The 17,670-nt window shown below is 41.7% G+C and overlaps 1 protein-coding gene across 1 annotated transcript; it reads right to left on the bottom strand.

Annotated features, from left to right (window-relative positions):
- Positions 1 to 1,358: 1,358 nt before the first annotated feature.
- On the bottom strand, positions 1,359 to 17,421 carry map3k3 (mitogen-activated protein kinase kinase kinase 3). The gene is made up of 17 exons (XM_047572428.1): positions 16,112 to 17,421; positions 12,326 to 12,405; positions 11,693 to 11,814; positions 10,503 to 10,543; positions 9,976 to 10,075; positions 9,448 to 9,561; positions 9,096 to 9,216; positions 8,272 to 8,405; positions 7,910 to 7,983; positions 7,623 to 7,690; positions 7,280 to 7,375; positions 7,025 to 7,186; positions 6,460 to 6,608; positions 5,249 to 5,380; positions 4,862 to 4,991; positions 4,578 to 4,755; positions 1,359 to 3,731 (listed from the first exon to the last, which is right to left on the bottom strand). Exons 2-17 carry the CDS (start codon positions 12,327 to 12,329, stop codon positions 3,503 to 3,505), a joined length of 1,854 nt encoding a protein of 617 aa, XP_047428384.1. The 5' UTR covers positions 12,330 to 12,405; positions 16,112 to 17,421; the 3' UTR covers positions 1,359 to 3,502.
- Positions 17,422 to 17,670: the final 249 nt, after the last annotated feature.

Below are 17,670 nucleotides of genomic sequence, written 5' to 3'. Positions count from 1 at the left end.
TAGAGGGTAACACAGCACTTTGTCCTTCTGACTTTTGATGTCAACAGACCACTTATAGTAGTTTTTATTTAACACTGACAAGTGGGCTGACATCTGTCTGCATCACTGGATCTTTTCAGGTGGGGAAGTTCACCCCTTATTGGTTCATTAAGTTCAATGATTCATGCATTCCCAGCACAGCTTTGTCTAATTTTCAGGTCTGATTGGAAAGAAAAGGGGAAAACCCCAGTTTATATGCAGCCCAGTGATTTTAAGCGTAAAGGATCTGAGTGCTTCTTGGGGACTCGACGGGTGTAAACAGCATACCTGAATTCTGGTGTACCACAAAAGGCGTGAGGCCTCATGGGATTCTGGTGTGAGGGAAAATGAGGGGGGCTTAACTGGGACAGACAGGCCACTATATGACTCAGCACCACAAGGTCCAAACACAGCATGGTCACAAAAAGGGCCACGGAGAGCCGGTTCAGGCCTGAAGCTGCAGTCTGCCTGTCAGCAGGAATGCTGCGGGGCTAAATATAAAACACAGACAGACCTGAATACCTCACAAACATATCGCGTAAGAAGTACGGCACCAAGAAATAAACCCAATCTGTTGCTCAAATCAGTATGAATGTTTTTACTCATACTGCGGGTCATAAAATCTTTAAAATACAGTTTGTACTATGTCAGAAATTTTAAAGCGTCATAGACCTAGCTAAGAAGCTACTGCTATAGGAGCAGCTATGTGAGCTAACTGCTAAAGTCAGTACCAAAAACGATACTGCTCATATGGACACTGCTATTCTGATGCAAATGGTTTGTTAGATATTTCAGTTTGGTTACAAATGGTGAACTGACTTGATTACTTATGAATTATGTACTATGTAGTTGTAGAAACCTGAAGGCATGGGCTTGGGCTAAATCCATAAGCACCAATGAGATACAACAAGCAATACTGTATTCCCTGAAATCATCTTCTCATCTGATGCCATCAGAGGTTTACAGTGAAAACAAGGGAGCAAATCTAGAAAGAATCCATTCATAAAGGTAATTCTTTCCTGTCAACTCCTAAGGCATATCTGTCACACCAATTCAATGCAGGCCCTTTGTTAGATGTAGTGTGTTTTCCCATCTCAGAGCCAGACACGGTCGTAGAAATCTCCTCTTCCTGTGTCTGCCTCCTGTTCTTCCTCATGATTGAAAGAGTGCATAGACAGAGAGAAACAAAATGAGGTGGAGAGAGAAAGGGAAAAACTAGTGCATCAATCAAGTGGCTTCTCATTGCCAACAATGAGCTCAGTCTCCAGCGTTCATTTACAAGACTCACTGAGTCCGGACAGGCCGCAACTGTCCTCCAACGCATGTAAATACACACAATCTGACAGTATATTTAAAAATGTATTTGATTTGGAAAGAGGGGGTTGACATATATACAGAATATATATAACATACTACTCTTTTCTTGCTGTAAAATAAATTTGATACATTAGACTTTGCACTGCAAGTCTTGTCATGGTACACATTACATACATATATAGATTTCTAACAACTAGATTGTGTTCATTTGCTTATCCCAGGGTCCTTCTTAGAACTACATCATTTACAATACTGAACATATTTTAGCTGCCTTTAGCATGTAGCAGCTCCATAGAAATACTCTTCTAATGTATTAACATTAAGGCAGCAGTAAGCCCTTTGCCCAGAAAATCATTTAACACTGGACTCGTCTGAACCCTGGGATAAACCAAATCGTCGTCTGGGCAGAACAGCGAACTCTTGACAACCAGCGCTGGCTCTGATCCTGCTCGTCTTTGGCTCACACACACCCCATTAATTATGTTTTAACAACACCCAGATCACAGAGAAATATTCCCAGGAGGTTTTTTTTTGGAAAGTCATCCTTAAAATGTTTCATTCACAAGTCCTCGTAGATGTGTCAGAGCACTATGGCCCATGATGCAAAGTTTCCGTCACCTGTCAGGTAATACTGTCTTCTAAATGTATAGCTAAGGGTGTGTGGGGAAAAAAAAATAATTGTGCACTGGAACAAGAACCAGGCAGCCAGAGTTCGCTTTCCATCCATTTTTCATTTATAAACCCCAATTCTGTAATGTCTGCAAAACCAGCTGCTTTCAATTATTTACTTTTAACAACACTAAGTCCTGAATGCATCATGCAATTTGACACAGTCTGAATATAAAAAATATATTTACACATTTACTTATAAAATCTAATTGGAATGTACATGGGGTTATAAATAAAAGTGAAACTTTTCACATTTGAAGTAAAAAAAAAAAAAAAAAAAATTGAACAAAAGCTCACAACATTCATTTTACATAAAAGTGCATCTGATTTAAATTGATCCTCGAGCTAATAAAGCCTTTCAGTCAGGGATGTTTGGGCCAGACACACATGAACAGACAAAGGATCATCTGATTCTCTCTTGTATGACCGTTACCAAGTCTGTTGCATTATATTCTATCTGTCCCCATTTGGCACATTGTCATAGGAGAACACCTGCGACACTAAAGGTAAAACACAGGGTCAAAGGGTAGAACAAGAAAATCTGCTCTTCCTGCTGTATGTTAGGTTTCATGATCATATAAGGGTGAAGAGGAATCCACTGATTCTCTATTGTTAAATGCATAAAGTTAACATGACCTACAATGACAGTTGAGGTGTTTTTACAGAAAACTGTAAAAACGATCTGATTTCTTACTCCACTTCGTGTCCCAAATACCTCCTAGGTTTTTCAAAGGATGAGAAGAATGACAGATGCTTAGATCAGTTCACTTGTCATGATAATTCAAAGACACTGATCCAAGTAAGTGTGGTTCATGATGGAAGTCTACCTGCAAGATTGCAAAATGAATTGAGAGGGGCTGAAACTGAAAAAGTGCATCGCAGACAGCTTAAATAAAGAGTTTAAGAGCGGATATTTCTTAGTTTGAGAAAAAGAGCGAAGGACAAGATGATTAAAAGAGAACAATCCTGTTAAGCTTATGCTGTTGTGCACGAGTGGCCTCCACTGTGCACACTGAGCTTTTAGGCCTGTTGTAGCTTTAAAATGGAGTGCAGCTAAATGTTCAAATGTTCCAACACTTTGGGAATTTCTGGTATTTCTCAGAAATGTGTAACGAGTGAATGTAAACACAGGAGTGGATAATTAATGACGAAACTACTGATGCATGAGCCATGACTCGATAATGCTCTGACTGGAGCGCATCCTTGTGTGTCTGACTTAATCTGTATTTTGTTTCCCCCTTGTGGAGACACCTGTAAAAGTACATTGGTTTGAAAGGCCTCGTGTTGGCTGCTGTAGTCAAACTGTCTTCTTTTTGGATTTTTTTTTTGGAAGAAGACCCGAGTATTCCTTGAACCATCTGAATGGTGGCAGAGTTCCATGGACATCTAGCTCACTTCCATGTCTAGGTTTCTGCCATGGATGGGTTTTACAGAGGCTACAGATACTGCTGAGGATACTGTGCTACACTGTAGTTAAAGTTCAGATAACAAGCAGGTCTCAGCACAGAATCTGAGAGAAGGGATGCCTGAGCAGTTCCTCAGCACTTGGCCTGTGTTTGGCCTCCACAAAGATGCAGCGGATAAAGTCGCGTGCCTGGTCGGAGGTGTGCGAGGGCAGCAGTGGGTTGGTGGGCTGGGTGGCGATCTTGAATATTGCTGCCATGGCTTCGTATTCAGCCCACGGAGGCTTTTCCGTCAGCATCTCTACCACTGTACAACCAAGGCTCCTGCAAAAGACACGCACACGATTTTTTTTGTTTTAGTTGAACTTGAAGCCGTGTCGCATGACAAGCTGCAACAAAGTCCACATACTTTGTCTCTACTACTCAACACTAAGGTATGAAGGAATGCCTTCAGTGGAAACTTTTACTCCCACTGTCTGCAGAGGGCTACCTCCACCTGTTTGGAGGGAACAAGCCCTTATGTGCGCTTTACTGCCCTCCAGCACAGGCTGAGAAACTGGAACATACCAACATCTGTAATGACCTGTCTGACTGCCCTTCAGCAAACACCACCCAATCAGATAGCATGAAGGAATGTTGTCTGCTCTCTGTGTCGGGGCTGTGAGGTAGTCAAGAGGGTTACATATGGCAAGTGCCATATTTTATAAAAAAAAAAAAACAATAAAAAACAAAAAAACAACTAATTTTAAGAGCAGTTTTAGAATTACATGTTGCCATTTTAACTTCTTATACATTCATATGTCTCAACTTCAGATCCTTTGTGAATCTAGTTGAATGGAGATGTTCTATTAACTGAGAAATGACATGTAAAACAGTTGGTTAGAAGAACTAAGCAGGAGTTTTTGTAATTTCTTGTACTTGTGAATGTAAAGTGTCATTGCATGTAAAGTGACCATGCCTCCTGTCTCAACGTCACACATGATCTTTAATTTGTGTAAACAAAATGGAGTGGAGACGAAGTGTGAAGGACAATAAAATGGAAAGAGAACCTAAAAGTCTAAAAGAGATATTCTAATCCTCCTTATGCACAGAACATCAACATAAACTCTTCATCAGCTGTACTATTTGATCAAGTTGGATGAAATTACACAGGAGACCTCCTGCTCTTACCAGACATCAGCCTTTCTGCCGTAGCCCTCTCCACTGATCACCTCCGGACTCATCCAGTAGGGGGTGCCGGTCACAGAGCGGATGCCGGTGCCAGACATGCAGATGGTTTGAAGCCTCTTACTGGCACCAAAATCGCCAAGCTTCACGTTTCCCGCTGAATCTCGCAGGATATTGGCACCTGAGAGCCACAGTTGACAGAAAACGTGTAAATATTTTATCCCACCAGCCCTCTTCCTGAGTCTGAACAGGATAATGCTCAGGTGTCTGAAAGTAAAAAGGACGACCTTTGATGTCTCTGTGTACGATCATGTTGCTGTGCAGATAGGACATGCCCTCCAGTATCTGTCGTGTATACTTCCGGGTCACATTTTCTGTCAGGGCCCCGTAGGCTTTCAGCTGGTCTTTGACTGAACCCTAGTAGAAAGAAAGAACAGGCGTTACTTTGTATTGCTTTCTAACAGCAATGCAGCAGCTAACAGCCTGTGAATGTATGCAGGACGCAGGGAATATATGAGTCAACTTTAAACCTTGGCGCCTGAAAACAGGCAGGGCAATTTACTAGTCTTTCAAATTTATATTAAATCAGAAAAGACAATATTATAAAAGGCCAAAAAAGCCAGCTGAGCTACTGTGGCCAAAATAGACGTGACATGACAGCTGCTGGAACTTACCCCTGGCATGTACTCCATGAAAATTGTGAGGGTCTTCTCATTGTGGTCCCTTAAACAGCCATAGTACTGAACAATTCGATCATGGTGCAGATTTTTCAGCAGCTGGATTTCACACTCCAAAGCACTGACCTCCTGCACGGAAACATGGAGAAGAAGGCAAATTAAACACTGACGATTCCAACAGCAACAAAGAAATATACTATAGAAGAACGTATTGACAGTTATTTTTGGATGGTGCTTTTTCATTTGGAAACAGAAAGCATTTGGATAGACTTAATGTAGATAATCCCCTCATCTCTGTCAAACCATTTATCCCAGATAAATGTAACATAGGGATGACAAAGTCTGGCAAAAGAGAAAACTAAGGCAGAGGGTAAATAAAAGCCAATTGCACAATTCCCTAAAAGAAGTTCCTGTGTTTACTTCGGAGAATGAAGCCACAACAGAGAGGGAGGGAGTGAGAGAGAGAGGGGGAAGTCACAGAGACACAAAGAAATCCCCAAGTCCCAACACAGAAGCCGGTTTAATAGAGACAACTGATTCACATCTGTACAAGCCGGGGTTAGGAGAAGGGGTGTGAAGGGGTGATGAAAGGTCAAGGCAATGCTGACCCGTCACCATCCACCACCGCGACTACGCTGGGCCGCTCTCAGATACAGGAAGTGACAGTGCATGTTTTCTCTGTGGCAGACAGGAAAAGACATTAAAATGGGGAAGAGGGGGGATTGAGGGAGGAAAGACAACCTCTTCCATGCATTCCATGTCTTGAGTTTCTAAATTTCTTTCCAGCAGATTTGATTATTTTGTTTGTGCGTCGGGGGACAAAATAAAAGCTGTGGTTTGATTTCAGACCAATAACTAAAGCAAAGAGTTTTTTAGGTTGTTGACTCATTAATCCCATGCTCAGCCACTCACACTAACTGCATACCAACAATGGCCTGTACAGATTAATGTATAAAGTTGTTTTTGCCACTTTTATAGTTTGGAGCACAGATTTGTCAGAAGTTTACGGACTGAGCTGGATGTTTTATTGAAAAAAAAATAGTAGAAGTGAGGAGGACATGACATTAAGTCATTTCCTGACGAATAGAACAGAATCTTACTGCGCAACTAGAGGAAGAAAAAAAATGGCCACATGTCCAATGCAACGTCAGAAACTAATGTTTCGCCATCTCTGTGAAAACAAGAAGGTTTGATTATCTATGTTTCACCTTGCTGGTCTCAGGACTGTCAGGATCAAACTGGACTTGCTTGGCTGCCAGCTCTCTGCCAGTATCCACGTCATAGCACAGGTAAACTCGACCAAACGCACCCTGGCCCAGAAGCTTCCCTCTGCGCCACGTCACTGGAGCACTGGGCGCTGGGATGAAACAACACACACACACACACACACACACACACAGTTTATTTCTTATTTACAAAAGTAAAGTATGGTATTTCACATATCTTATTAAAGGGACTGTGTTGAGAATCAGTTACATTTTCAAAAATAGAGAAGCATAAATCATGCTTTTTAAATTTCAATTCTCAAATAAGTTGGAAAAAACTAAACTGCATTTTTCAAAAGCTCTGACATATTTAATGTTTTTACTCTATAAATCCAAGGGTGGGTTTCATTGACTCAATATTTTATCATTCTATCAACTTTTATTGAAAAATATCAGCACTGGCATTGGCCCTTGCATCATCCAGTGAATTATTTATTTATTTATTTATCAAGACTGTAATAAATAGTAAAGTATATTTTATTTATAGTTCAGATAGATAAAGACTCACACTTATGGGCAACTGGGCGATCCTGTGGTCGCAGTCTGCCCTGTGCGTCGACCAGCTGCCAGCTGCCCAGGCTCTCCTCGCTGCCGTTGAGCGACCGCCGTGAGGGCACCAGAGTGAAAAGGTTCCCCTGGGGACGACGGATCCGTGGGAACGTTCGACGACCTGGAGGAGACAGCGACTGAGTGCATCATGCAAATCAATATGACATGATGAACGGGTGGACTATGGGAGAAAATGTGACACGGGCAGCCTTACCTTCGCTGTGGTCCTTGTAATGCAGTGAAACATGGTACCTGCGAGGATAGGTGCCTCCTTTCCCTGCTACCCTGTCATACACATGATTCTCTCTGTCTGGAAGCAAACACGCAGAGAGTCACAGGTCAGCAGGATTATTCTGCTATTCAAACTCAGTTTGGCTCAGCAGCACACTGTGTTACACAGCATTCACGCGAGCTATAGTGCCACATGGCTACACAAATTAATCCTAACAGCCTTCAGGAAGTTAAGAGGTAAAAGTAAAACTCCAAGGTAATCATAAGATGCTGTAACACACAATATTATCAAGGTTACTGCGTAATGTTAGGAGCTTGACTTTCACCTGAGCACTCTTGACGATTATCAGGATAACTCTTGGCTCTGTGCATACGAGACTTCCTCAGTGAGGGGCTGTGAAGGAGGAGAGGGGAGGAAGAAGAGTGAGAGCTGTTGAGAGCCTTCCCAAGGTATTTCCTAGGCCTGTGTTTGAGGGTTTATGGCAAATTACAGTCATTACAATTTGGAAAGTGTAGGAATGTAATGGAAAGATAATAAAACGTGCAATGAGTAGTGAGTTCCTGGCAAGCAGCATTAGTGGCTCTTTTGAAGGAGGCAGAGTTTTAGAGTCACCTGTCTGAGTTGCTGTCCAGAGACTGACAGCTTCCAGACACAGAGTTCTCTGCACTGCTCCATGGATCGAGCACCTGTAGAGGGCAGAGTGGAAAGTCAAAGGTGTGTATGCACACATGCTTTGTGTCCACATATCCAGATAGCGGAGGCATTATACGGATTAACAAAATTGTACTACCTTGTTAATAGCCCCAAATATTGGCACATAAGTTGCATGTTCCATAAAACTTCCATTAATGTGGTGAAACCCAAGAAAAGTCTATTTTTTTGTAAATAAATCTTAACAGTGCAAATCACAAATAGACCACATGTGTTCTACCGTAAGGTGGATTTTCTGCACTAAAAGCGAAGATATGACTCACACATTGATCGCTGGTCTCAGGGATGAACTCCCCCTCACTGTTGATGCTGGTGTACGAACCCTGGCGAGCGATCCTCTGCTGGCGTTCAGGGACATAACCAGGAGGCGGCGAACTACGCCCTGTGTTCTGAGAACCTGGCATCAGACGGAAAACATGAGCATACAGGAAATAATTAGTCAGACGAAACGTTTAAATTTACAACAAATATCTAAACTTTATATGGACAGGAACTCAAAAGTGCATCAACTGACAATGTGACATGGGAAAATAGCTTATCCATGGATAACAGACAATGAAAAAGCAAATATGTAGCAGTTATAAATATACAACTCGAGAGTTACATCTCGATCTTCTCCCTCCTAAAACAAAAACATTAAGAAAAAAACAAATGAAAGTATTAATTGCCGACACTCTGCCTTAAGAAAGCAACAGTGTTGAATTGGTTTATCTGCTTATAGACTCATGCTGTCAAGCTCTAAAGCTTGCCTCGAGCAACTTTGACCCCTCCTGCTCTAGAGGAAAAGAAATCCTAAACCAGACCACTGATCCACCACACTAATAGCATTCAGTAATCTGATTGGCTGCTGTCCAGCAGGCATCGTCTAGTGAGGGTGAACAGGAAAAGGAAGAGGACCCATTGCCAGAAGGGGAAGCAAAAGTAAGAGCAGTCAGAGAAAGAGCAAACGAAGGCAACAGACGAAGACATCAAGGTAGTTTAAAAAATAGCTGAATACTGGAATAATAGTAAGAACCCATCCAGACGTGTGTTTCAACCATGTTATTGCCAAAAAACTTGAATGAGAATGACTGTTGATGTTACGTACCAGTTGATAGGTGGCGCCCCCTGGGCTCGGAGGATTGGAACACCGTGCTAACGTCTCCTGTGGACTGGGAGGATTTGATCCTCACCTGCTTACATGGCGCATGGTGGGAGGGCGAGGACGCCTGCAGTTAGGAAGAGCAAAGGGAAGAAAAGAGATTTGATTTGAGAGCTTCATTACATGATTAAACAATCATGTCCACAAGCTAGTTAGTGTAGTGTAAACTAACCGGGAACTTAGATTTTTCACAACATGGCCCTGTGGTGAAGAAATGCCTGTGGTGAAATGGTAGACTATAAATGCACAACCCGTGCTTGTGTGTGTGTGTGTGTGTGTATGTGTGCACACATCCTACGTTGCTGTGCTCCTGAGTGAGAAGCAGTATTTTGATGCTCTTCATGTTGGAGCTCCGGTCCAGCAGGTCGATTGCTTTGTCCAGGTCATCCTGACCTCGCAGAGGGATGGACAACTGCCAAGGCACACACACGCACAAAATCAACAATACACAAAAACAAACGCATGCTGATTCAAAGCTGCTGCACACGTGTTAAAAGCAGTATTTTGATGCTTTTGATGCCAAATATTTAATCAGTAAAGGAATGACAGAAATACATATTTATGATATGCAGCGATGTGCAACAAGCAAGTTACATAAGATACACAAGAAGAAAAGATGTGACAACACATGCTTACACAACATATACAGCCATGATAAAGTATTTTAAATGACAGGTAAAAGACTGGCGGGTATGTTGATAATTGTTTTTTTTATTATTTTCATGGCAAATAAATTAAATATTAATATTAAGCTTCCGATTGTTGGACAAAGCAGTACATTTGAAGAATATCCTGATTTGAAATAATGAGTAATTATCCACTTTACCTCATTGTTCATATAATGCAGGTCTAGCTGCTGGCCAAAGACTGTCTTGACTTTCTGCTGAATTTCCTCGAACTGCACAGGTCGTCCAAACATGAGGATTCTACACACAGAAAAGCAAGAAATCACAGAGACAAGGCAGATTATGAGAGATTAATAGCAGCTAGTAAGGAAACTGCTTTTGAGTTACATACACACGTGCAAATGAAATACACACAAGCTGCTGTTTTTAGTGTGTGCAGATTCTTCTAAGTACACCTTGCATATCTGTGGTTTGAGCTGGCAGCCACAGCCTAACCACAGTCTTTTCCCCTTCCATTCTCCAGCTCACATACCAGTCTGAATTAGGAGCTGGAGTTTGAGCTCTTTCTCATGAAGTGGAACATGTGACAAGAACAGCATGGCTAAATGAGTGTGTTTATGTATCCTGAATGAGTTTATGCTTGCTCTCACTTTCATAATGGATGTATGCTATTTCATTGCACCATAGCTACATGCACAACACGCAGATAAATAAAGATTACACTCACCTCCTCTCTCCGGAGAACTCAAACTTTATCCTGACATCATCCTGAGAGAAAGCAGAAATAGGATGGTAAAAGAGTTAGAGAGAGATGTCTTCACCTTTTAGTCTTGCACAGTTGCACTGTTCACCAGGAAACATCACTCTGTACTTTTTTCATTGCTTCATCATTTACCCGCCTCCACTCATAACTACTGGCCGAGGTTATAGAGGTTATACAGAGGTTATAGCAGAGAAGGTTTTGAATCAATATTTCTACATGCACATATTTGCGTTCTTGGAGGGTTAGATGAGAAGACTGGCTCCTGACTTAGAGACATGAGTAAACACACAGCAGCCGCCAGTTCCAGATTAGACTGGAAACAGATCAGAAAGCAAAGTTGTGTCCAAAGGTAACAAACTACACCTACCAGAACGTCTGAAGCTCACCAATTAAGTTAATGCCTATTTGTTTAGTGGGAACAAAAATGTGTTAAAGTGTCAATTAGGGACATTCCTATATGTGGTTTGTCCGTGGCCTGGTTTATATCCAGTCAGGGAGCTCTGTAGCACATTTCTCTCTTTTTTAATGTCATCATGTGATTATTGCAATCAAATAATCACCACAGTTGTATCAATATACTGATGGAAATCTTGCAAGGAGGTGGGTAAGAATATTTCCCTAAATGCTGCGCTATTTTTGAAGCGAACACCAGACTGTACATGAAGTCTGCTTTGGCTATGCTGTGTGACGCATGCATGTGTTAAAAAGTAATGGTGGGTGGACTGCTGGTCATTCCTCCACACATGCAGAATAGAATTTTAAAGAAGAAGCTGAAAATAACTTAGTGAAATATATCTCTGGGTGACAAAGCTGTAGGTCGCAACTTTGAATGCATCCGTCATTGAACTACATTAGCTAACTGTCTGGGGGAAACGATATGTACAAGGAACAAGTATGATAATAGCAGGTTGAGCAGCGTTATTATAATAAATAGTCTTGTCAACATTTAAAGCAGGGTTTCTAAAGACAGCGTCATTCACATTGGACATAACTTAGAGCAATCTTGCTTAACACTTGGCTAACTTATGTCTTTGGAACTAAAATAGGGAACTTCAAACTCACTTTGCCAACATTTCGATTATTGCCATTATTCTATTAGTTTTAAATACTCTGTTTTTTCTTTGTCAATAAATTGTGATGCGCTCACACCGTACCTGTCTGTTGGCCTGTGACGGTGTCTTGGGTTTCCCGCTGTCATAAGGCAACACAGGTTGGCGCCGCGTCATCTGGAGGGCGACCAGGTCCTTCATTATAGAGTGAAGAGCCTGCCTCTCATCTGTAGAGGATAATGCGTTGGCAAAAATACACAATTACTGTGTGGGTTGGAAAATGGACAGTGTGTGTGGCGCAAAGAGAGCAATATGAGCCCTTTGCACTGCACTAAAAGGTGTGTGCATACAATTAGTCAGTCATTTTTAACTACAGCCATACTGAGACTATCCAGTGACAGGTCGCTGGAAGAATGAAAGAAGTGCAGTGTTTTTGATATGCCTATTCCCACATTTGATCTCAGGGCATGCTCTGCATTTGGCTGGACAAGCTCATGAAGAGAAAATATTCCCCCTGTGTAGTTTGGACAGACATCACACGGCCCCAGTGCAGCCGAGAGAACCAGATCCCCATCTCCAGAATACTGAAAACCAATCCTTCACCTGACAGTGTCTGGAGCAGCAGCTTGCGCAGCCTTCAGTCTTAAGGATGGTGTTCAGTGTAAATGTCTGTTTTTATCACCCTTGATAAAGCTTCGAGTAAAGTCTAAATGCAACATCAGGACTTAGAAGACTTACTCATTCTGGCGATGTCTGCGTACGTGGTGTACAAACCAGTCTTCAGAAACTTGTCTCTGCTGTGCCAACCCACCCACAGCCTGCAGTAGTAAACACAGAAATTAATTATTTATAAGAACAAAGCTTTTAACAACTGAGGTTAGTACTGTTCTGTTAATATTTTGGGGGTTGGAGACAGAGCAGACGGATGTGAATCATTGAGTTGGACAGGATATGACATATGACAAAGGTTATCGGTCATTCCTAGAAAACTGTGTCAGTGTGCAAGTACCTCTTCCCATAAAACATCACCTTACTGGTAAACATTACAGAAATGATAAGGCCAAAAGGAAATGGGAATTATGAAACCTGAAAGCTGGCAGCACAAAGTGGCTCTGTTGTGGCCTTCTGATACACTGAATGCGTCTCAGGCAACCATGGTTTCATTTAAAGCACAAACTCAGACTCTTTCTCATACTAGAATCCTTGCAGGCATGTAAAAATGTAACCTAAGACTACATACCTAAAGATTTTTTCCCTGAGTGAATGAGAAAGTGTGCAGTGCATGCGAGAATGTGTGTTCTGCGTTTGCCCATGAGAAAGAATGGCAATTGGAAACGGCTGAAACTCAAGCTGCACTGGCAGCGATCGCTCTGGCCCGCTTCATATGGGAAGAATGTTCTTTACGAGGACTTCTGTGCCATTTTAAATATCTGCCAGCTTTAATCGGCTATGGATGCACGAGCTGCAAAACCCTAACTCAGACGTGTCATAAGTCCATTGTTGAAGTTAAAAAGGCAACATTATCGGCACTGTTCAAGGCGTCAACAGCATTATAAACTGAGGCATTTCCTTCAGTGGAGAGGGTTTCCCTAAGATTTGTACCAATATTCCACGGAATTTAGACAAATTCAACAAAGTCGAACAAAGGAACTCCTGTGTTCATGTTACTGAGATCCTTAAATACAAACTCAGTTTTCCAAATGCCCTACATTATGATATGAATATTGCTTGGTAAGTGACTTACTGCTTAGAATTAAAGGTTAAATCAGAATATAAAACCAAAAGAGTTAAAAAAAAGTCTACCAAAAAAACTAAAACTAAATCAGGGACTTGATTAAAATACCACTCTATCAGGAATGCACTGATGTGACTCTTATGATTTCAGATCCTCAATTTACTGTCGGTATCTGCTTTTGATTACAAATCTGTACACCACACTGTAGCAGTTAGATCATACAGTGACTTGAACCCAAAGACTGGGATAAGGTGTTTCACCCTGACATGTGCTTTAACGAAACCCAGTGCTATGGTTAGATCACACCTGTATAATTAAAGACTAGTTTAATTAGTTCATTAGTTTATCCTTTTAATGGATTAAATAATTAAAGACTGATTGAATTGGAAATGACATAAACAAGACAGGTCAAAGAAGTGTGCAGCAGCGTGTCTGTATTGCAGGGTCAGTAGGCCAGCCTTGCAGTGGATGCGGGAAATTTCTGTACATAAAATAAGCAGCGACAGCACCTGAGGCAACTCATTGACTTTGTGGATTTCTGGGTAATAATCACCCGCAAGAATGCCGGGCATGTCCGTCTGTGGTCTGCGGAGCGTTGCCACATTGCTTTCAAGCTTCCGCCACTCTCATGTTCCCCTGCCAACGGAGTAGGTGCCAAAGACTTTTGTCCTTCAACTCTTCCAACTTCATGCTTAAGGCATTTTATACCCTACAAAATAGCATGGAGTTTATGAAGTGTGAAATTCTCTGTCTTGCATCAGTGTACAGTCAGTTCATGTAACAGAGGCATTGCTGCCTGTATATCCATATAATGTAGTACAGTAAGGATGCTATACGTAGAAAGAAAACCTCAAATTATGCTATGCATGTGGCACTTGTTGTCAGCAACACAACAACTAACCTTTCTGACCAATCCCCAAGTTACCCTCGTCTCTCTGGCTTTTAATTACCTCCTAAGCGGAATGTGGGGAATTCAATGGAGAACGAAGCTGCGCTCTACCAGTTCAGTCAGCTGTGCCTGCTTTATTTTCCTTGTATCGCATTTCTAGGACTAGCAGGATTTACATGGATTTTCCTCCGCCCTCTCTTCTCCGTCTGCTTTGAGAGGTGTTTAGTCTGAGGCAGTTTTTCCCAGCCACAGTCCTTTCACTCTCAGGCCAGTGGTGCATCTGGACTCAGGGCTTCATAACAAAATCCCCTGGCATGATGTCTCTCCTGTTTCAGGTGCACATGTGTTTTGGTTTAGGGCAGTCCACTTCATTTAAATATTGCAATCTCAACATGGAGCTAATGCTTGACTTGGCAGCCTGAAGTCTCAAAATGTCCTTTGTAGTGAGTGAAACGCACATTCAAAATATAAGCGTATGTACAAATGTGCATACACAGTCTGTGTTTTGAAAATACAGCTCTTTCTGCATGCTTATATGGCGCAGACAATATGTAAAGTTCCAAAGAAAATCTGGCTCCCTCTGTTAAATTCCTGCATAAACTTTCGCAGCTGCAAAAAAAGACAACTTTCTTCAGTATATCCTTGGAAAGAATAAGACCCAATGCTTAGTATGACTGTGACAGGGAATAAGACTAGTCGAGGACCAACCATAACTTGGGCTTTCTTCTAAACTGTCACCTCTTAATACATCTTTAGCTTTGTTGGCATGTACCACACTAGATTGACTTTAAATGTTGGTCAAATGTGTGTTCTATGCTTTCCCTTTATTCTTATTCAAACAATAGTTCATAGCCTAGTTGAAGTAAACAGTTTGGCTTGTAATTACTCATCGGGTAATAAGTTTAGCAAATATTTAAATCCCTGTCATATGAGAGCAACTGTACAAGACATGGAAGCAAGAAATTATGTACATAATAGAGTCCTGTAAATTTGAACTCTTTAATTCTGCTGCTAGGGTATTTAAGTTCGTAAAGTAAAAGCCAGGTGTTTACTTTTATTGTGCTTGAAAGTAAAGATAAAATGTGTTTTATAGTATTTCTCAAAAGAAAGGCTATGTGGAAGATGTTTTAAGGCAGGCCTCTGGTAAAGATGGAGGCCACAGAGGAAATATGCAAATATTTTGGAAACTTGGTGGGTTAAAAAATAAACTAGGGCAATTGACTTATTCAAGAATAGCAAAATAAAAGCTCCAGGGCTTAAATCCCTTCATACTTTGTATACATTAATATGGGAAAAACACTTTCTTAAGCTATGAGAGAACTTTTATTTACAGCACAGGTGTCAAACATATGGTCTGCAGGCCAAAAGCGGCCTGCCAGAGGGTCAAATCTGGCCAAGCCGCATTGAATTTGCAAAGTGGGAAAATTACATGACTGAGTTTTTTAATCAAAATAACTGCAAGCTCTAATTTGTCCACTGTTTTAGTAAGAGAAGTGGCCAGAACACAACACTGAGGTCCGGGACTAAACGGCAGACAACAATGTGCACAAACTTACTTTTCTTTAGAAATTTAATTTTTTTTAATGATAGTTTATTAAATGTAAACACTGTTCTGATTTAAATGTTCTTCTTTGCTCTAAAACAACTGGAAAACGTTGTCGTTATTTAGGTTATTATCTTACTGGTCCGGCCCACCTGACATCAGTTGGGCTGTATGTTGCCACCGAACGAACACCCCCTTGACACCCCCTGATTCACTGTTTTGGTTTCACAGGTTGGAATTGGAACGTTGACCTCAGTATTAAAAATATACCCCCTCGAGCATTTTTTTTTCCTGTATCACATGAACGCAACGAATCTCACACCTGTCAAGGTCGTCACGTGCACAGCACACCCTCACCTGTCTTCTGTCGCGTGCTGCCGACTCAGTCACCGGTGTCTCGCGGCGTCCATCGGTGTCCTCAGTCAGAGCTACACACCGGAGAATGGGAGGGCGCCATGGCGGGGCTCACCCCCCCACGTACGGGGGGTTCGTCTTCTTTAACGGAAAGTTGGATCACGCACACACACACACACACACACAAACTATCTCTTTCCAGGTTGTAAAAACAAACACGGTCGCATCAGACACAGCGGCGAGCTTCACACTGAGAATATTCCGACGGAAAAGCCTACATCAAACTGCTCCAGCTGTGGGCCAGAGTCGAACTTCTGCGCCGCTGCATCCTCGAATCTCTGGAAAACTCACATTTCCAAAACATTTTCAGAAGTCACACTAGACGTCGATGCTTTCTGGCTTCTCGGACTGAGAAACAGCCTACGAATAAAAACTACACATCAAGGTGTAACAATAGCCGTATGGCCTGTATGAAATCCATTTGTGAGTAGCCAGAGGGAAAGACGTACGATTTCCGTGATTTAGATGGACCCTCTTCCTGCTAAGTTTGCAGATTTTTGTCGTCTGTGTTGCCACGTTTGGGTACAAAATATTCTAGGCTGGAGGTAGCTTTGTTCTTATGATTGCATTGCATATAATTGCATCGCATTGTAACGTGGATATGGATAGAAATACATTCCTGGAAGGTAACGGCCTGCCTGGCCCATAACAACGGTACAGGTTAATGTAATTTATAACAGACGGCTGAGAAATATAGCTGGATGAAAGGCGGACGATGGCAGGAAAAAAAATATTCTACCTTTGTGTCTTTTACATGCAAACTCGATTTGCTAGCCAATGTCATGCGGAGCCAAGTGGGATAAAGTCCATCGATGTTTAGACTTCGCAGAACAGCAGCCTCTGAAATTGCGGGTCTTGAAGTGTTCACATGAGCCAAACAGAAATGATAAAAACAAAAATAGTGAAAACTCAGGTTTTTGCCAGCGTCAGTTTCACAAAGTTGTGGTACGGTGTCTCGAGTAAAGGGTGCTCCACAACTTTTTACAACCAAAACAAAGCAAGAAATAATCTTCGGTCGAATACGTCAAACTTCCTGACAGAAAAAAAAATATCGCCACCGGAACCCGATGTTATACTTCCAACAAGTCACGAAACCCGTTCGCCAAGGTTGTATCCATGTTTTCCAAATGCCTGGTTATCCGTCGTCCATACGTATGCAATAACATGGCCTGATTCCCAGGGGGATTTCTGATTACTAAACTATCTAAATTACCGCCGTGCAGCTACGGGGACGCGCCTTTACTCGGTGGAAGTCTTTCTGCAGGAACGCGCACAATATTATTAGAGGGGCGGACCTGAGCTGATGCATGTGATGCTTTCAAAGCTATCGGAAAATGGGAATTTCAACCGTTTCAACCCTATCGCTGCATTTAAAGGCAGTTTTCCCATCTGTTTAGAGACATCGTGAAACTATATTAAACAGAAATACAATAACAACTAACTAAACACATCTACTCATTAAATTCAATGCAATTGCAGATTTAAACATACATTTACACAGT

The sequence above is a fragment of the Mugil cephalus genome, chromosome 20, assembly GCF_022458985.1.
Source record: "Mugil cephalus isolate CIBA_MC_2020 chromosome 20, CIBA_Mcephalus_1.1, whole genome shotgun sequence".
Taxonomy (NCBI): domain Eukaryota; kingdom Metazoa; phylum Chordata; class Actinopteri; order Mugiliformes; family Mugilidae; genus Mugil; species Mugil cephalus.
The sequence above is the reverse complement of the archived record's forward strand: the minus strand, read 5'-3'. Positions and strand labels throughout refer to the sequence as shown.